Raw genomic sequence first — 20,961 nt, forward strand, 5'->3', positions numbered from 1 at the left:
GCTGCCCCCTGTTTCAAGTCGATGGAAACAGCTTAATAGGCGGCCCTCTGGCCACCCTGGAAGGGCTAATGCTAGAGAAAGCATGTAATGTTTAGGAGACGTTTTCAATGTTGAATCAACCAAATTTCAATAATAGTACCATTGAATGATGACTGAATCAGTGTTGGATCAACGTTTGATTATCATTAAAATTTCAATGTAATTTCAACGGCAATCACATCTGGTTGAATCAACGTTGAATCCACGTTTTGGGTGATTGAAATGGTGACGTTGTTTCAACGGCAATCTCATCGAGCGCATTCAACGTGGAAACAACATCGGAGTTCAATGCAGATTCAACGAATCCTTTCAACGTTGAATCAATGCCATTTTGCTATCTGGGATGAGCCTACTTCCTGTGATTATAGCGCCCCCCCTAGTGGTCAAAAGACTCCAAATTTATTGTGCATCCTCAGGATGGGGTCTCAAGTCCATGTACCAAGTTTGGTTTAGATATGTGTAAGCATTGCTGCATAAACTTTTAGGTGTTTTTGATTAAATCCAATATGGCGGCCGGATCAATTACGTTGACATCACAAATTCACATCTGTCGGACTTACGACCTCCCATAGTATTAACAATCACCATTAGTAAGTTTTAATTCCAAACACAACACCCGTTACAGGCCAAAAGGTAAATTTGCTAATTATAGCGCCACCTATAGGTTAAGTCATTATATTTATTGAGCCTCCTCCTTATTTGGTCCTGACCCCATGTACCTGAGTTTGGTTTTGATACGTGAAAGCTTTGCTGAGATATCACTTCACTTCCTGTTTGGTGGCTTTGCGTGATCACTTTAAAAAGGGATAACTTTTTTGAGGCTTGGACCGAAGATTATGTGTGTCAAGTTTGGTGTCAATCGGACAAACTTTGTGACCTGTGAAAACTTTTAGGTGTTTTTAATTAAATCCAATATGGCGGAAAATCCATCATGGCGGAAAATGACGTCATAGGGTGCATTGGATTCGGCTTGGTCCAAGGATTCCAACGATGCGTGTCATATTTGACAATAGAGCCAACGGGTCAAAAGTTACTTGTATGAACGCACGTCCAACTTTGGCCTGTTGGTGGCGCTAGAGGGCTCGAGGTGCCAACTTGAAACTTGGTGAAATTAATCATGGGACTGTGCCTAATTTGTGTGCCAAATTTTACAACTTTTTACCAGACGGTTCTATGGGCTGCTATAGACTTCCATGACGGAATAATAATAAATATAACCGCAAGCGGTGATTTACGGGGTCCGAGCAAAACGAACATGAGGTAGCATAGCTTTTTAGTTTTACATATGCTTTGATTGTTTGGGCACAATTGTTCAAAAAAACAAAAAGATCGGATTTCGGTTATCGGATTTCAGTTACCGGATTTCGGCTATCGGATTGGATCAAATCTTGAAAATGGGTTATTCAAAGGGAAACAAGGATCCTGAAATTGGATTAGATCACATAATCTATTCTTGGTTTTGATCTGGATAAAACCTTCACTTTGTGTTGTTCAAAACTTTTGAGTTGGATTGGAATAAATTTGATGCATAAAATTAGGATTACCCTGTGCTGTAACATTATAGTGTGCTAACCTCCACAACCTAATAGTATTCTAACAATACCCTATTCTAGTGTGCCAACCTCCACAACCCAACAGTATTCTAACAGTAGTATTCTAGTGCGCTAATCTCCACAACTCAATAGTATTCTAACAATACTCTATTCTACAGGACTATGCATTTGTCATGGATAAGATGAAGGGTCTGATAATGGAAGGCAGTGTTTCCCACAGAATGGAATTGTATTTGTGGTGGTAGGTGAAGGGGGGTGGGGGTGGGTTCTGTGTTTTAGTCAAGATGAACAGCCTATAATTATACAGTTATACTTGCCTTGCACGACAAGTCCTGACTAGTAGCTGTAACGTTATAGTGTGCCAACCTCCACAACCCAACAGTATTCTTAACAGTATTCTATTCTAGTATGCTAACCTCCACAACCCAACTGAAGGAACTGTAGGGGGCGATGTGGGTCGAGGTAGAGTGAGTGTGTGGCGAGCAGGCAGAGCCTCGGTCAGAAGGCTCAATGGTATGGAGTGATGACACGGAGATTGGCAGGTTTCGGTGCAACACAAGTTAACTTTATTTGAGTTTCAATTCATCTTTTCTTTTGTTCTTTACTTGTATGTGTGCTGCATCAAAGAGGAAACAAACAGAAAATGGAGTAATCAGTGAAATGGGGTAAATCAGTACAGATCCCAACTCACAAACAAACCAATTGATATTTGAACAATAAACTGAAATCATATGGCTATATAAGGTACAACTAAACAATACTTGACATCCCAAGTCAACCAACATCACCTAATCATCTCTCACATGGGACTCCAACACACCAAACCAACAAACAAAGACCTTAACTTTACACATGATGGCAGAGCTACTCTACAAACTGATAAACATCACAAAAGTCATAGTGAAGGTCATTAAAGTGATGATTAAAGTGATGGATGACTTACGTTAACTCAAAGACGCACACACACCTGGAGTGCTGGGTTGAGATGAACAAAAGAGTGAACTGAGGGCGAGCAAACAATTTATCCTGGTCTGAGCCCCTGCTCCGGAGCTACAGGGTTTCTCAGCAGGTAAACTGGGTGTGGTTAGGTGGCAGAGCCAAACAATCCTGCAATTTCTCCACAGCACTTTCACCTCAAGCCCTCCTTACACTGACAGACTTTGGAAAGATTTGCAAAGATTTGGAAAAGATTTTTGAAAGACTACAGTCTCAGACCCTCTCACATCTAAAAACAAGTAGTAGAGTTTTAAGTCACAGACTATGATTTTGCAATGACTAGGGATCTTGCAGGGTCACTATTTGCAAGACTGCAACACGATTCCTTTACATTATTACCCATTGTGCAATAGATAAACAGGAACTGAAAATTATAGCCTACTAAACTCAAAGTCAGATTTTTAGTGTTTCTGCAGCATTGTTTCATGCGTGACATCCTTAACCGATATAGAGTTGTTCTGTTAAGTAGAAGAGCCGACTAAATATGTATAAGAAATGACAAATATTATAAGAATAACAAATAATTATAGGCTACAGCTGTGTCGGAGTCAATAAGATAAACAGCCTATAATTATACAGTAATACTTGCCTTGCACTACAAGTCCATATTGACAAGTAGCTGTAATGTTATAGTGTGTTAACCTCCACAACCCAACATCATTCTATTGTAGTATGCTAACATCCACAACACACTAATGCTTCAAGTGGGATTTGAACTCTCAACCTAAGGATCACCAGTACAAGGGATTATCCCACTGAGCCACTGTCAATCCTACATGTTGGCCAGTCACATTCACATGGTGAAAATGTGTATTGGTAAACACACAACAAGAAAAACTCCAAGCATACATTTGACAATAAAATGAAGGGCTTTCCTGAAAGAGTACACCTGAAATCTTTTTGAAATTCTGGGGCAATTAGACATGTGTAGAGAAGAACACTAATGGATGAAATATAAATATGATAGACTTAATTATGAAGGAAAAATAGTAAACAAAGAAGTTCCCCTAAATGTCAGAGTGTCTCGGCATTCTGATTCTTGGCAACTAATGACTGTGTATGTTGATTGCCTGATGTCATTCAGGTACTGTTCAATGGTGTGAATCTTCAATAACCAATAGTATTCAAGCTAGAGCCTAAAGCACTACCAGGGATTCGTACCCTCAACCTAACAAACACCAGCACTAGGCATTATCCCACTGAGCCACTGACAATCCTACATATGTGGCAGTCACATTCACATGGTGAAAATGTGTGTTGGCAAACACACAACATCAAGAAAATTCCTAGCATACATTTGACAATAGAATTAAGGGCTTTATAAAAAAGAGTACAGATCTGAAAATGAGCACTGTTAATGGTATCCACATAATGATGGTTGAATGGTTGTTCTCCAAGGAAAAAAAATTACTCATATAGGAATATAGGTGATATAGGAGAAATGGGCTGAGTGGTCGAACTTTATTGGTCTATATCTCTGAAATGGAACAACATATCCAAATTCCTTTGATAACTTTTGTGAGGCTTTGTCCAAACATTGTCTGTGAGAATTTTGGTGAAGATTTGATAATTTTTGAAGCCTGTGAAACTTTTTATGATGTTTGGCTTTTCTCTGTAATTGTGGCAAAAGTAAACATTTTTAGAGCATGAGACCAGGGTGAAAAAGATGCATCTAAATGTAGAGATTAATATGATGAAAGAATTTTGAGTCTAGGTCAATCTGGTAAGGAGAAATTAGCATAATTCACTTTTTTTTCCAATAGCGCCACCTTTGGGTGCAGTACCCCAAATTTTGGGTTATGGGTAGAGGGGGGTACTGGTAACCATACCTGAAAATTTGAAGAGTTTTGGAGTTACGGTTTAGGCTGCAGTATGACTTTTACAGAATTTTGGCCAAAAATGAACGGTACAGAAACAATAGGGCTCCTGCAGCTACGCTGCTCGGACCCCTAATAATAGGAAAACGTAGAAACACAATGGGTGCCTTCGCAGCTTCGCTGCTTGGTCACCAATAATAATAAGAAGAATATATTTTATTTGTATGTGTTAAAACATTTCTATCTCTTATTATGCCCCTTTTTAGGTGACTGAGACCACAAGCTCGATCAGGGGCTATGGAGACTGTTGCCCTCAGGCGCGGATTGGACCATCTACTTGACAACGGCCTACATGTGGAGGTCTTGGCAACTGATCGTTCCACGAGTGTCAAGAAAATAATGCGCAAGGAATATGAAGAGGTCGATCATCAATTTGATATTTGGCACACTGCGAAGAGTGAGTACAATCTGCCACTATAAGTTAAAGCTTGTGATGGGTATGTCAGTATAGCTGTTAACCACATTCCTGGTTAAAATCATGACATTAGATGTGTAGTACACAACAATTTAATCACTGACTTTAGACGGGTACTTTCACTACCAGCATGAGTCCATAGTGTCAAACAGTGTGTTGGAGTGGACATGTAGACAAAGGCACTTGTCACTTAGCATAAGGTTAAAGCGACTTTTCTGCGTTATTGAACTCCTAGCCCTTTCACGAGTTCAATAAGTGACAAGAAAGTGCCTTTGTTTACATGTCCACTCAAACACATTGTTTGACATTATGCGCTTACCCTGGTTGCGAAAGTACCCAGATGTTGGTTGCAAGTGGTCATGCTTTTACTCGTAACATTGTCTTGTGTTTACCCAGATATCCAAAGCAAATTGATATCCAAGTCCAAGAAGAGGGGATGTGCAGCATTGAAACCTTGGATGCGCTCAGTCCGGAACCATCTCTGGTACTCTGCTGCAAAGGCAAAAGGAAATGTAGAGGTATGTAGACCACTTTAAGGTCCTCTGTACTCAACTGCCTCACTATGGAAATGTCATCCAATCTGAGTAGCTTATCTCAGTAGTCCCATCTCATTGGCAAGACTAAACTGTACATAGTGTTTGGCCACGTTCTTGAAAATGTTATATTTATTCTTATAAGACACTGAAGTCGACGTGGAATTCAGTTCTGCACCACATAATCGACGAACATACATGGACTGAAGGAGGGACTGAGCGTAGCTGTCATCACACACCTCTCACCGATGAAGACCGGGAGAAAAAAATGTGGCTGTGTAAGGACAGTGAAGCATATCAGGAGCTGGCTAGAATAGTCCTGAACACAACACTCCAGAAGGACCTAGAAAACATGGGGCGTTTCAAGCACACAGGTCAGTGTTTTTTTCTGCTGAATTTTGTCACAGTCGTTCGATACTCTAGCTTCCTCCCTCACTTGTCTAAGGGGTGTAAGCATCCCTTATAAACATTGCCGTAGCAAAGTTTGCTATTTTAAGGGTTTATAATTTGATGCAGTGGATGGGAGATATTTGTAATGATGAGTCAGATTGTAAGAAATTCAACCAGTAATTTTGGATTGATATGCAACATCCTAAATGATGTGGGCCAGAAGAGGTGAGTCTGTCTTATTAACAGTGTAGATGGAATATAGTTATCTAGATGGAAACAGGCATTAAACATCTACCAGCTTCCCCAATGCTATGGACAGCACTAATGTATTTCTGTTGTAGTTTGATTTCACCTAATCTCTTTCAAGGATGAGTCAGGGCACCCTTTTATTTGTTGACAGTAAAGGTAATCTAATATATTACATCTCTGCTGAACAACCAGGTGCCTTGGAAGTATTCCACAGTTCCCTCTTGAAATATGCTCCAAAGAGACAGTGCTTTTCCTACCAAAGTATGAAGCAGAGAACAAACTTGGCCATCATGCATCACAATGAGAACCTGACTCAGAAACCAAAGCTGGACTCAGAAGGTCAGTGTTAGAATATATTTGTGTGTGTGAAAAAATATATATTAAACAGACTATAATTGCTCAAATAATCCTTTCATATCTTACAGGAAAACCTGTGATCGTTCAAGAATGGAGCAAGCGTTCAAAAGAATGGGTCACAAGAAAGAGGTATCAGCAAAACACAGTCAACTTTAGAACAAAATTGATGCAGTTGCTGTTGGAGAGGAGGAATGATCCTACAGTCATCTTCAGGGACACATCTTCAACTCTTCTTTACTTCTTTACTTCAACTTCTATAACCTGACCTGCCTGCTAACATAGGAACACTCCCCAAACCATCCAAAGATGATGCTGCCCGGAAACACAAGAGTCGTTTTGCTAAATGAGTAACTCAGTGTCAGTGTCTATTTATATTGTATCTGTACTTTCTGTACTTTTTTACTGTATCTGTACTGTAAAAAAAGTCTTGTGATTCTCTCATTACAGTTTGCTAATGTATCAGTGGCCTGTGTCATTACTTTCACAACAGTTAGTATTGTTATATTGAGTTAAATATTTATTCAATTAGGCAATATGTTTCACATATGCTTACAGAAGTGAAAATGGCTTAGGATTACAGTCATGTTTATTTACACGAGTGAAATGGCTTTGGCTTACAATCATTTGTCCTAGATATAAACATGTCCACATTTTCTAATAATTGTATGTAGCACAAATCCAAAGGTGAATGTGAATTCCTGCAACCTAAAGTTTGCTATGGCAGAATGTGTGTCACCGTTACATGTGGGGCTAAAAATTACCAGACATGTATAATTACTAGACTGTGCATTTGTGAGGTTATGATCAAGAAATAGCTTGGCTATGTGTATTCAGGTAAGTGTATTTTAAAAAAAAAAAGGTCGAAGAACAAAATAAAGGTTTATTAAGAGCACCCAGAACTATTTACATTTGTTGAGAAGTAGTCTACTCGATTCCTTCTGCTGCCTCTCTCACCTCGAGGAACCCAGTGTATTGGCCGTCAGGGGACGCATACCGCTGCCTTACAACATCAACGAGGCAGGCGGGGAGTACTGCTCGGTTGTGCTTCCCCAAACGCTCGCCTCTTAGCACCCATTCCAGAAGGATACGATAGCCAACCAAACGAAACTGGTTAGAAGAAAATAAGATAAATTAAATGGCTTCCTAGCACATTTACTAGCTGAATTCCATTTCATGTTTGAAATGAGAGATGGTAGTCCTGTAACCGCCTCTGTTTCAGAACATGCAGTGACTGTAGCAGAGAGGGTTCAAGCGGAGCTAGTAATCAAGGATCTTTGACTGTAGCACTAGTCTACTCTGGTGTTGTTTTGTTATGGGCTTAGCAGCTACATTACGCTACCTATTAGCAACCAGCAGACATAACGTACAGAAAAACAGAAATATGATTAACTTACTTGTCTGTTTGACATTTGTCCTCCTGGGCCCTGTGATCTTCTCTTTTTCCTCCAATTAATGAAGTGGAAAAACGTTTCCAGTCTGTCCAGATGAGCACAAAAGCTGCTGTGTTGGGTTAGGCAGGACAGCTCGGATGCGTCCCCCATCTCATCTGCCTCTCTCAGCAAAAACTGACCGCGGTCCCACTCCTGACAACAAAGTGACTCCACTTCTGTTGGTTGTGGTGGGCAATGTTGACAAGAGCCGCTCCATTCAGAACGTTCAGAATTGTAGTCATGCATTTTCATTCCGTTACTGTAACAGTTAAAAACTTAACTTTTTTATATGGAGTCAGTACATTTGATGGCAGTGCAATCAACTATATATATATGTGATGAAATATAGTGTTGGAGCATAATGTTGTTTTAGGGTTGAGTTCCACTTTAACCGCTCCACACTGGTGAGTTAACGTCTTCATCTACTAACCCTAAACCCTAACCTTTAACCTCTTCATCTGTGCTTTAACCACTCAACACTGGTGAGTTAACGTCTTCATCTACTAACCCTAAACCCTAACCTTTAACCTCTTCATCTGTGCTTTAACCCTCCACACTGGTGAGTTAACGTCTTCATTTGCGCCTGCCTGAGCTGAAGCAGACAGACCTGGGGGCGCTCTGTAAATCATCCAGAGTGCAGTGACTAGTGGCAGTATAATGCAGCATCCAGGCCCAGGGGGCCTACGGACAGCAGGTCCAAAGGTGACTTGTGTAAGGCTGCTGCAGTAACTGAGTTACATAGCTGCCTGGTTCAGAGGGCCCTGAGCTCTGAATGTTTGTTTTTGGGAGCCCACCAGGCCTCCTGAAGTCAATGATTACGGCTGGGACAGGTCTGCGGCTGTTGCCCCAATTGGTGGCTAACGAAGGAAGACGTGTGTGTCTGTCCAATGGTGTGAGGGGGAGGTGTGCAAGGCTCACAGAGGCTTGGAGAGCTGGACCTCGACCTCCCCTGACCAGTTGAACACTGAGCCCTGAAACTGCATCTCCATCACAGCACGAGCAGGAGCCCTCTGGACACGGCACAACGCTTGTGACAGGCAACGTGTGACCATTCCCTTATCCCTGAGGTCGCTAGAGTAGACACACACACACACACTTACCCTGTATGACAGGCCGCTAGACTCGTTGTTCTGAGTGGTGGTGTAGAGAAGACTCGTCTGTCGCTTTTAGTGGTGGTGTAGAGAAGACTCGTCTGTCGTTCTGATTGGTGGGTGTAAAATGTCCGACCTGAAGGAGATTTGTGCTGGTTTGCCGCTGGAGCCTCTTCCTCCAAACCACAGGAGGAACCCAGAGGTGCCACATGCCCCGGTGCGCACCCCCAACCTCAGCCCCGAGCAGGAGAGGGTAAGTAAATCCAGATACTCTAACCACACTCCAGCCGCATTCTAAACATACTCTAATCACATTCTAAACATACTCCAGCCGCATTCTAAACACACTCCAGCCACATTGTAACTGCATTCTAACCACACTCCAGCCGCATTCTAACCACACTCTAACTGCATTCTAACCACACTCCAGCCACATTGTAACTGCATTCTAACCACACTCTAACTGCATTCTAACCACACTCCAGCCGCATTCTAACCACACTCTAACTGCATTCTAACCACACTCCAGCCGCATTCTAACCACACTCTAACTGCATTCTAACCACACTTCAGCCGCATTCTAACCACACTCTAACTGCATTCTAACCACACTCCAGCCACATTGTAACTGCATTCTAACCACACTCCAGCGGTGCTAGAACGGTACCCTCATCACGCTATCCATATCCTAACCATGCTCAAACCTCGCTCTAACCATGCTCAAACCTCGCTCTAACGGTGTATGAGCTGTGCCTAAAACTCAGCTTCCGTTGCAGGGCTTTTGCCACTGTAGGGAGTTTGTGTGTGTTGTGTATTGAGGGGTGTGTGTTCTGTGATTTTGTATCAGGGTCATTGGGACTGGATATGATCATCTACTTTACACTGTTACATTCTTAGATACTCATTCCACACAGTCACAGATATGATCATCTTCTTAGATACTCATTCCACACAGTCACAGATTTGATCATCTTCATAGATACTCATTCCACACAGTCACACACATGATCATCTACTCCACACACTGTTACATTCTTAGTATCAAAGGGCCGCATCAAAATGAGGAATAACATTCAAGGGACAAAGCAGGAGACCAGGTAACAATAACCAGGTAACAATAAGCAGAAAAGACCAGGTAACAATAACCAGGTAACAATAAGTAGAGGAGAACTTAGAGGAGACCAGGTAACAATAAGCAGGTAACAATAACCAGGTAACAATAAGCCTACTGTATATTTCCTCAGCTTTGTGTAGTTGAAGACTACTGCATGTTAGTGGCAAACAGTATGAAACAAACTCTGTGGAGAAAGATATCAGTAATTGCATAGTAATTAGACAATTCTCATTTGCATAGTGTTTTGTTAGCTTGGATTTTGTAAATGTTATGGAGAAATGTATGAGCCATTTCTGCCACAGATCGTCCATTAGTTGCTTTAGATCCTAGAGGACAACACAACACAAACACAAGCTTACAGTTTCAATCCAAGGAGTTGCAACTTTATTCAAGGAATACCTCTGCGATCATCGCAATGTTAGACGATGTCGTTGATGGAACAAATGTAAGCAGTTCGCCGACCTTGACTCTAGCGACATGCTTTCAGCTCCTGCGACACGTATGCTGATGTATGAACAACATAGTTAGGCTATAAATAGCTGAGTAAGTTACTGGTGACAATAATGACGGGTCTTTACTTAATGCTGTACTGCAGGCAGATGTCATATCAACAATATGGCGGCGATGAGCTACTTCCGGTGTTTGCGAATAAGCCTAATTAGTCATGTTAGGTAAATATCTTAACAGAACAGTATAATTATACAGCTTAACATCTTACAAGTAATTATATTGCTCAAACATTTATCATACAATGATACTCACAGTTACATGGACACACAAAATGCTGTGAACTTGCTGTACAGAGTAGCCTGACTGCAGCTCACAGTTACATGGACACACAAAATGCTGTGAACTTGCTGTACAGAGTAGCCTGACTGCAGCTCACAGTTACATGGACACACAAAATGCTGTGAACTTGCTGTACAGAGTAGCCTGACTGCAGCTCACAGTTACATGGACACACAAAATGCTGTGAACTTGCTGTACAGAGTAGCCTGACTGCAGCTCACAGTTACATGGACACACAAAATGCTGTGAACTTGCTGTACAGAGTAGCCTGACTGCAGCTCACTGTTACATGGACACACAAAATGCTGTGAACTTGCTGTACAGAGTAGCCTGACTGCAGTTCACAGTTACATGGACACACAAAATGCTGTGAACTTGCTGTACAGGGCAGCCTGACTGCAGCTCACAGCCATAAAACTGCACCTTGTTGTCTGTCTCCTCTAAATGAACTTCTAACAGGGCTGCTTATAATGTGCAATACACCAATTGGCCTCAGAGGGCGCTATTCTACAAATGTCCATATATTATTGTGATTCTCCACAACAATGACACACCTGATACCCCCTCATCACGCTCTTCCCTTTTCCACCTCCTCCTCTCCTCATCCCTCTCTCCTCATCCCTCTTCTCTTCTCCACCTCCTCCTCTCCCCTCTCTTCCCTTCTCCACCTCCTTCTCTCCCCTCTCTTCCCTTCTCCACCTCCTCCTCTCCTCTTCCCTCTCTCCTCATCCCTCTTCTCTTCTCCACCTCCTCCTCTCCCCTCTCTTCCCTTCTCCACCTCCTCCTCTCCTCATCCCTCTCTCCTCTTCCCTCTCTTCTCTCCTCTACCTTCTCCTCTCTTCATCCCTCTCTTCCTTTCTCTACCTCCTGTACTTCCTCCTCCTATCACACCTTCAATAGTGCTTATAATTTAGCCACTCTTGTCCTCTAGTACTAGTATAGGAAATGTAAGTGTAAATGTAGTATAACATGGCGTTTCTGTGTGTGTGCGTGCATGTGTGTGTGTGTGTGGGGGGGGGTGCATGCGTTTGTATGTGTGTGTGTTCTAGCTGGCGTTGAGGAATGCCCTACGTTACTTCCCTCCAAATCTCCATGGCACCCTGGCCCCAGAGTTCGCTCAGGAGCTGCGTCAGTACGGCCATATTTACATGTACCGCTTTTGCCCCCCCTACAGGATGAGGTGTGTACTGCATCTATCTCTCTCTATCTCTCAATTCGCCTTATTCACCCAGCGGCCAGAGCGAGGCTACAGGGTACACTTGCCATTACACCTCAGTCCAGCAGATGGTGGTGGTAATGCACTCCGTTTGCAAACTGACAAATTTAGTTTGGTCTCTGCATTTATCCCAATCCGTAAATTAGTGAAACACACTCAGCACACAGTGAACACACATTGAGGTGAAGCACACACTAATCCCGGCACAGTGAGCTGCCTGCAACAACAGCGGCGCTCGGGGAGCAGTGAGGGGGTGCCTTGCTCAAGGGCACTTCAGCCGCTTCCTACTGGTCGGGGTTTGAACCGGCAACCCTCCTAACCAGTAGGCCACGGCTGTGTGTTGTTGCAAATAAGTCCCTTCAGGGCGGAACAAGACCCCTCTGCTGCGCGTCGGGGTCCGGTTCGCCCTGTCGGGACTTATTTTCCCAATAATGACCGGCATTCTATACATTATCTCTTACCTATCTGTCTGTCTGTCATAGTGTGTATCTTGTAGATAAATAGATAGATAGATAGATAGACAGATAGATAGATACTTTATTGATCCCCAAGGGGAAATTCAGTCTGTCTGTATCTACCTGTCTGTCTATCTAGCAATCTGTCTGTATCTACCTGTCTGTCTGTCTATCTAGGAATCTGTCTGTATCTACCTGTCTGTCTGTCTATCTAGGAATCTGTCTGTATCTACCTGTCTGTCTCTAGATCTCTTCCTGTCTGTCTCTACCTCTTATGTAGTTCTGTAGTTCCTCAGTTATGTATGTACTGTATGCATGTAACTCTGTCTCTCTCTCTCTCTCTCTGTCTCTCTGTCTCTCTCTTTCTCTCTCCCTCTCTGTCTCTCTCTCTGTCTCTATCTCTTTCTCTCCCTGTTTCTATCTCTCTCCCTCTGTCTCTCTATCTCTCTCTCCCTCTTTCTCTGTCTCTCTCTCCATCTCTCTCTCTGTATTTACAGGGCGTACCCCATACATGAGTATCCATGTCGAACACAACAAGCTGCTTCAATCATGTTAATGATTATGAACAACCTTGACCCTGCTGTTGCACAGGTAAGTACACACACACACACACACATCAGCTCATTGTCCTAACGTAATGTAAAGCCTTCATGTGTTTGAGATGATGCATTTGCCTCTGCACAGAAATATACTGCTCAAAAAAATTTATTAAAACACTTAGGTTTTCCACAATTGTTAAAACACATTTTTTGAAACCTTCCACCCTTTTCTCCATTCTCAAACTACATTCACAGAATGTCTGACAGTTCTTGTAAAATAAAACACCTCCCTCAAAAGTTTTACTTGTGCTCAGAACCAAACAGTGTCAGAGTTACGATCCAGTGTATGATTGAAGTGTTCCCTTAATTTTTTGGAGCAGTATAGTTACCCACTTTGGACAGTGTTTGTTTTTTGTTAGTTTGTTTATTTGTTTAAACATCATCTGAAGATTCAGGTATTTCAATGGTTGCATAAGTTCTCACCCCCATGCTAACGTTTACTATAAAGAGGAATAAAAATCTTTTGGAAATTGATCTTAATGCCTTAATTAAAAAATGAGGAAAACTCCAACCTTTAAGGACATCAACTTTCTTTGTGAATGAATAATGTATTGTAAACAAATAAATATTCTTCATTAAAATACAGGGTACATAAGTATACACCCCCTTAAAATAGCCCCACATTATCACATTCCATTAACCCTTAGAACCCGATTAACTCAAAGTGTGTCAAAAAACACACCCTTTCTTCTCTGTTACATTGCTCCAGAACTTCATTGCAGCGAGATGAAACCTTAATTGCGTGAGAGAGCAGAAGTGGGGCTTTCAAACGAGACTTGTCTGTACTATCAAGTATCAAAATAAAAAAAAAAAATCATGAATTAAATCAAATTGCATCATATTTACAGGCTATACTTCTCTGCAAATTCCTGCATGGCATCCAATTCAAGTCTCACATTGCATCCCAATTTGTTCAACAAAGAAACACCTTTTTTGCCTTTACTTTGTTCATGGCAATGCAGTAAAAAGTTGTTTTAGAGAATCATTATGAGTGCACACACCATAGGCACACACAGGCTAACACGCAAACTCAGGTCAAGTCAGGTCAGATCAGTTTGTGTCACAGATATGGAGCGCAGACATGTAATTTTTCATCACTAAATAAAAAAAATGCCATTTATTTCTGTAAGACGCACACCACATATGTCTGTAAATTGTTCAGCCCCAGAGAATGATATTGCCAGATTCAGGACAGTCTTCTCTACACACACATGTAAGGCAAGTTGAGCTGCCAGCTTGCAGTGGTGAGATACATGTCAAAATATAAGTATTTTTATAATACACTTTTTGTATTTTTATTAATCAATGCAAGTATTAATACATGACATTGTGGCAGATTTGGGTAGCCTAGACTCTGCTGAAAAAAAAACAATATATAGCATGTGTGTATGGCACTTACAATGACCAGGATGATAAATCCTTCTAACTAAAGGTAGTGAAAATGCCCTTAAAACAGTTTAGGGTTCTATGGGTTAAGCCTATTAGCAGGTTTGATTTGTATTTCAGCTCATTGAGCTCAATGCAAATCAAACCAGCTAATACGCTAACTGAAATGCACACCATGCCAATCTCTAGGCATGGTGAAGGGTATGTGATGATGTGGGGCTATTTTAATTCCAAAGGCCAAGGGAACTTAATCAGGATGCACAGTATCCTGGATCCATGAAATAACCGGCCTTTAAAAATAAAACTCTGCCTGCCTCTTTGGGACCTCAATATAATACACCATATGTGTCAAAGTATCAAAGGCCAGCATGTATGCACACATCTGCAAAGGGTTGACGACTGAATGTTCTTGTAGTCTGACCTTGGTGGCAGGAGTGATATGATAATGTCAGGTCAAATGCCAGTGAATTCATGTGATCATAAGTGAGTTCATATAGACATATGTGAGTTCATGTGTTCATATGTGAGTTCATGTGTTCATACGTGAGTTCATGTGTTCATACGTGAGTTCATGCAGACATGAGTGTGTTCATGTCATAATAAGTTGAAATGCCAGTGAGTTCATGTACTCAAGTGTTAAAATGTATGAAAATGAGACCATTTAATCGTGTCTTACCGGACTCATGTGCTCTGGCTTCAGTTTCCTCAAGAGCTGGTGACTTACGGTGGGAACGGACAAGTGTTCAGCAACTGGGCTCAGGTAAGCACCGGCCATCTTGCCTCTGGTAACTTAGCACTCACCGGCCATATCTTAGCACTCACCGGCCATAACTTAGCACTCACCGGCCATCTGATAACTTAGCACTCACCGGCCATCTGATAACTTAGTACTCACCGGCCATAACTTAGCACTCACCGGCCATCTGATAACTTAGCACTCACCGGCCATCTGGTAACTTAGCACTCACCGGCCATCTTGCCTCTGGTAACTTAGCACTCACCGGCTATAACTTAGCACTCACTAAGTACTAGCACCTACCCCTACCCCTTTACAGAAACTGAGGCTATGGGGTCATAGCGTAAGATACAAGGTAATGGAGCCTTTCATAGATTGTTGTGTTTCTTTAGAAATAAACAATGAACAAATAGTGTCTTTAAATGCTTCAGATGTAAACTTATTTTCTGTTAAAGTGACACCAAAATGAATGGGGGTCACTCACTGGCCATAACTTAGCACTCACCGGCCATAACTTAGCACTCACCGGCCATCTGGTAACTTAGCACTCATCGGCCATCTTGGCTCTGGTAACTTGGACATGGAAATGGACACAGAGACCCCATAGACTTCGAAGGAGACAAGTGAAGTGAAGAGCCGCTTTTCTGGTCATGGCTCATTGTAACACGCAGCTGAGCGTGAAGACGTTAGAGCCACTTTTCCGGTGATGGCTCATTGTAATGCGCAGCTGAGCTTGAAGACGTAGATGGGACGTGAGCAACCTGTCTGAAATTTGTAACTGTTCTGGCAGCTGCGCCGAGAGAAATTTGAATCAATTCTCAATGAATTCTCTAATGTGCGACAGAAAGTCGCATGGTCATGGTCATCATTGTTAGCCTACCCCTACCCCTTTACAGAAACTGAGGCTATGGGGTCATAGCGTAAGATACAAGGTAATGGAGCCTTTCATAGATTGTTGTGTTTCTTTAGAAATAAACAATGAACAAATAGTGTCTTTAAATGCTTCAGATGTAAACTTATTTTCTGTTAAAGTGACACCAAAATGAATGGGGGTCAATGGAATGCTAGGCTCAGGTAAGCACTCAGCAGCTAAATGGGCTCAGGTAGTCATCTTGGCTCAGATAAACAGACAGCAGCCATCTTGGCTCAGATAAACAGACAGAGGCCATCTTGGCTCAGATAAATAGACAGCAGCCATCTTGGCTCTGGTAACTTAGCACTCAGCAACCATCTTGGCTCTGGTAACTTAGCACTCAGCAGCCATCTTGGTCATGGCCCTGATTATGCACTTCAGCATAATAACAATAGCAGACCGTGTGTGTGTGTGTGTAGTTCCGGCTGGTCATGCACTACCTGAGCGTGATGACCGAGGAGCAGACTCTGGTCATGTACAGCGGTCATCCCCTCGGCCTCTTCCCCAGCCTGCCGTCCTCCCCCCGCTGTGTCATCACCAACGGCATGGTAACACTCATCTGTCACGCCTCTTTTTCTTCCTGTCTTTCTATCTGCTATCTCACATGTTCATGTTTTTATGCCGTTTGTTGGTGTGAGCTTCTGGGCTAATGTCCCTCTGTGTTACAGGTCATTCCCAACTACTCCTCCAGAGATGAATATGAGAAGATGTTTGCTCTGGGGGTGACCATGTAAGACTGCTCAACGGAGTTCAATCTGACTAGTCCTAACAACCCTAACAAACTCTAGCCACCAAATTGCACAGCATGAGTTACCATAGCTGCACTGCATGAGTTACCATAGTTACCATAGCTGCACTGCATGAGTTACCATAGTTACCATAGCTGCACTGCATGAGTTACCATAGTTACCATATCTGCACTGCATGACTTACCATAGCTGCACTGCATGAGTTACCATAGTTACCATAGCTGCACTGCATGAGTTACCATAGCTACACAGTTACCATAGCTGCTCTGCATGAGTTAGATAGCCAATAGTAACTGTAGTAGAAATGTGAAATTTGGTTTGTTTATGCGTTGTGTTCAGTGACCTTTGGCCGTTTCCCACTTAAGAGAAAGATTCTTTCAATTTACTTGGAACCCAATAATCACCCCTTATATGGTTATATATTCTAAACATATTTGTGACCTTAATTTAACCTTAGGTATGGTCAGATGACTGCTGGAAGCTATTGCTACATTGGGCCTCAAGGGATTGTTCATGGAACCATGGTAAGAAGCAAGACAAGCCACTTTAATAACGTTAACTCCTTTCATACCCTAACACCTTGCCATATGTGACCAGGCGTGGAATTGAGGGACGCAAGTGCGTTTTGAGGCATTTTGAGTTATTCACAGATTCTGAAAGTGTAGGTTTTAAGCTTTCTAACAATGTCTTACACATGGAAATCCGATAATATTGGAAGAAGTTGTAGCCATTTTAATGTATACACATCTCAAAGCTACAAGCTGAGAAATCAGGCAGGAAAGATTGGCTACTTTCTCCCTGAATCCATGAGAGGGGAACACAATGGTCCTCATTTGCATGACATTAAGATCAACCCTCCCCCTGTCATGGTCACTGATCTGTCAGCCTGCAGTGCAGAGAGTGTTGTAGTGGTCTGAACCATGGTTAACCATTGCAGTTACTATGTGTGTTATTTGATGGATGATGAATTAGAAGATACTTTGTTGAAATGAAAATGATTTTATTACCAAAAAACAGGATGTATACAAGATTTGAAATTGCAGCGCTCTCTAGACCCACAGTGTACATTAAACCTCTTATAAACATGACAATATAAACATAATCACACACACATAATCACAGACAATGACAAGGCACCAGGTACCTGCCATCAGTCAATACAAGACATTCACACATTATTCAAATTAATTGCCCATCGAAACTAGTCGTCATATGATGCTAATGACCCATCGAAACTATCTGTAATGGGTTACAGAACCAGCTAGTAGCAATGGATAAAGTAGTCTAAAACAAACATTAGATCACGTTTGCAAACCATGTTATTTTGAATGGACACAAAACGCAAAGTAGATAACTTACCTCATAAGAAACAGAAAGGTGTTCCTGCAGACATCAGTGCCTCCAATGTAATAAGTCATCCGGGCACACTTTCTTTTTTTCGGGAGCTTTTTGGTTGATGTTGTCATCTCTGAAGTACATCTGTTTGCTTCGAGATGCCTAATTATTCGCATGTCCTGCCACTCTCTTTCGGCAGCCAGAGAATCCAAGCGTATGTTGTACATAACCTCTGGAGAAGGTTTGTGACTACACGAGCATGTACCAAGGAGAGAGTTTCCTTTCTTCATTCTTTCTTCTTCAACATTTACAGATTTTTTCCATTTCGCGGTCTTTATCCCCGTCAAATGTAACTGTGGAGATAGCATCTGATATCTTACGATCTAGCTCCTCTGCTGCCAGACCGAGAGATAAACAAACAGCATGCTGGTTCAGTATAAGTAGCCATGAGGTTACTTCTAGCATACAGCTGTTTGGCCGACAAAACAAAAGAGCACTAAGGGACTGTTTGTTATTTATTGAAGGGGCCACCGGAGGAAAATAGGGGAGGGTCATGTCTTTTTATTCTTTGTTGAGGGGAGGGTCACCCAACTTTTTTTGCCTAGGGGGGGGGGGGGTCACCCAACCTTTGTATTTTGGTCAATGATCTGACGCTCATTTTTTTGTGTACATATGGGTTACATACATTTAAAATTGTTAAAATGTTAAAATAATTTGACAAATTATTTTCAAATATCATCTTCATCAAACCCTAATCTTAAAGATTTATTTAACTTTGAAAGAGTATTAACTGAATTTGGGTAAAATTGTCAACACGGTGTAAACTTCCTTGAATTTCCCCTGGGGATCAATAAAGTATCTATCTATCTATCTATCTATCTATCTATCTAACCACAAAAACATGAACCAAATAATTACACTTGCTGAAAAAAATACTTCTAAAATAATCTGGCATGATCTTGCACAAGAACTTTTCTATATTTAATACAAGTAATGAAACCCCATTGTTCTGAATGTTTGAATTAATATGGGGAATCGTGTCTGTCACATCAACCACTTAAAATGTCAAGTGGTGTAACCACCATTTAAGGAGCAATTTTATTGTATTATGTCAGAGAATCATGTGACAGGAAATTAGGTCATAAAGAAAGGACCCTTCAAGACCCCAACTACTATGAGTCAAGGTTAGCAACTCTCTTAAAGTAATATAATAGTGTTTTTAGGCCATGGCCAGGCAAGCTTAGGTTACATGGTATGACCTTTTAAAAATGTTGATAAATCATAATAATCATAAAATATTCAATTTAATGTAAAATCTGTGTAAAAGGTGAAGTGTGTACATAGTTGTCCATAATAATGCCTGCAAATTTTGCTTTTAAATAGAAATGTCAAATGGTGTAACCGGTTACACCATTTGACACTCTTCTGTTTGAGACCAGTTTGATCAGATTCAGGGCCAAGAGTATGTAATTTTAGGTGGCAATTATATTATTTTTATAATTGAAATAGTGACTAACTGTTTAGCATGAACAATAGCTTTAAAAGGGTTTAATTAGATTGCAATTTAAGCGATTTTTGAAATGTCAAAGCTTTTCATTTTAAATTTAAACTTCCATAATTATTTTTTAATATTTTATTATGATGTGTGTAAACAGTATGTTCAAATTATAAATAAATAATATAAATACATTTATTATATATAAAATGGATGCCACTTACAAGCAAGAAAAACTTGTCTCACCACAGAGTGCATGTGAACGCAGATCCTGCTGTTGGTTGGTTGTTAAGAAATTATCATACCCACTCTTTCACTCACTCTTATTCTGTCTCACACACACTTTGGGCCCTAATTTAGCAATATAAAATGCATGGTCGCTAGCAAATAGCGTAAATACATTTAGGGGTTTGTCCAGTCCACATTCGGGGTGGTTTTGTTATCAAACGTCAGGTGTCTGGCGCAAAAAGGTGGCTCTTATGTTTCTTAATCAGTCATGGGTGTGTTTTGGGCTTAACATCCTTTAAACCAATGAGGAGGACATCTGTCATTCCCTTTAACAGCAAGCAGGGCAACTTCAAACCATAGACTGTATATATAGAACTGGACAGTGTGCCGTCTGTTAAGAGTGATGCGAGCGTTAGTCCAGAGCCCCCTGGTGGCTGGCTGCAGTACAATGTGTAACTCCGCCCATCCCAATGTATTTCAATGGCCAAGTAGCCAACTTTCCGTGTCCCTTTTCTCACCTAAAACTATTTTTGTATCAACAACTTTTTATTCGAAAAAATAGTTTTCAAGATGCTTCAATACACACAATTTTTCTTTTCTCGCTGAAATTATTTTTTTTAATGTTATATTAACAAATCTAAAAAGGGCGTGTTTACACCTATGATTGACAGCTGGCTGGCTGCAGACACGACGCTTTGTCCATTATGTTTTACCGTCTAGGCTGCAGACACTACCACGTCATCGCTCACTTATTTTAACGACACCTGATTTCGACACATAACCTAACCTAAATAAGTGTTGCTGTTATTATCATTAGGCTATATCTTATCACAATCTGACTAAATACATATTGATAGTCATACATTGTGTAGTTGTTTGTAAGAGACATCGTTGTTAGTTGTGACAGATTCTTTGTGAAAAAAAAAGATATGTGCTGTTCTTTCGTAGATGCTAAGTATATTAGCTCATAGCATGCTAAATCATGCTAGCATTAGCCAGTTGATAGGTAAAGTAAA

At 41.3% G+C, this 20,961-nt stretch overlaps 2 protein-coding genes across 3 annotated transcripts in view; both read left to right on the forward strand.

The window, feature by feature from the left end:
• LOC125302547 (mitochondrial intermembrane space import and assembly protein 40-like) overlaps positions 1-7,238 on the forward strand; it is a 34,861-nt gene extending 27,623 nt beyond the window's left edge. The window contains exons 5-8 of one of the 2 annotated variants that reach the window (XM_048255786.1): positions 4,672-4,862; positions 5,277-5,398; positions 5,559-5,787; positions 6,245-6,391. In XM_048255786.1, the coding sequence (XP_048111743.1) occupies positions 4,672-4,746 (75 nt within the window). In that variant the 3' untranslated portion in view covers positions 4,747-4,862; positions 5,277-5,398; positions 5,559-5,787; positions 6,245-6,391. Of the gene's footprint in view, positions 1-4,671; positions 4,863-5,276; positions 5,399-5,558; positions 5,788-6,244; positions 6,392-6,477 lie in introns of those variants that run through there. The other variant, XM_048255785.1, reaches the window with a different exon arrangement.
• A 1,555-nt stretch (positions 7,239-8,793) lies between these two features.
• Positions 8,794-20,961, forward strand: part of uroc1 (urocanate hydratase 1) — a 63,092-nt gene continuing 50,924 nt past the window's right edge. Inside the window, exons 1-7 of the mRNA XM_048256045.1 lie at positions 8,794-9,183; positions 11,883-12,013; positions 13,002-13,095; positions 15,190-15,249; positions 16,558-16,686; positions 16,807-16,868; positions 17,345-17,411. Of these exons, the coding sequence (XP_048112002.1) occupies positions 9,058-9,183; positions 11,883-12,013; positions 13,002-13,095; positions 15,190-15,249; positions 16,558-16,686; positions 16,807-16,868; positions 17,345-17,411 (669 nt within the window). The 5' untranslated portion in view covers positions 8,794-9,057. The remainder of the gene's footprint in view (positions 9,184-11,882; positions 12,014-13,001; positions 13,096-15,189; positions 15,250-16,557; positions 16,687-16,806; positions 16,869-17,344; positions 17,412-20,961) is intronic.

Source organism: Alosa alosa, chromosome 10 (assembly GCF_017589495.1).
Source record: "Alosa alosa isolate M-15738 ecotype Scorff River chromosome 10, AALO_Geno_1.1, whole genome shotgun sequence".
Taxonomy (NCBI): domain Eukaryota; kingdom Metazoa; phylum Chordata; class Actinopteri; order Clupeiformes; family Clupeidae; genus Alosa; species Alosa alosa.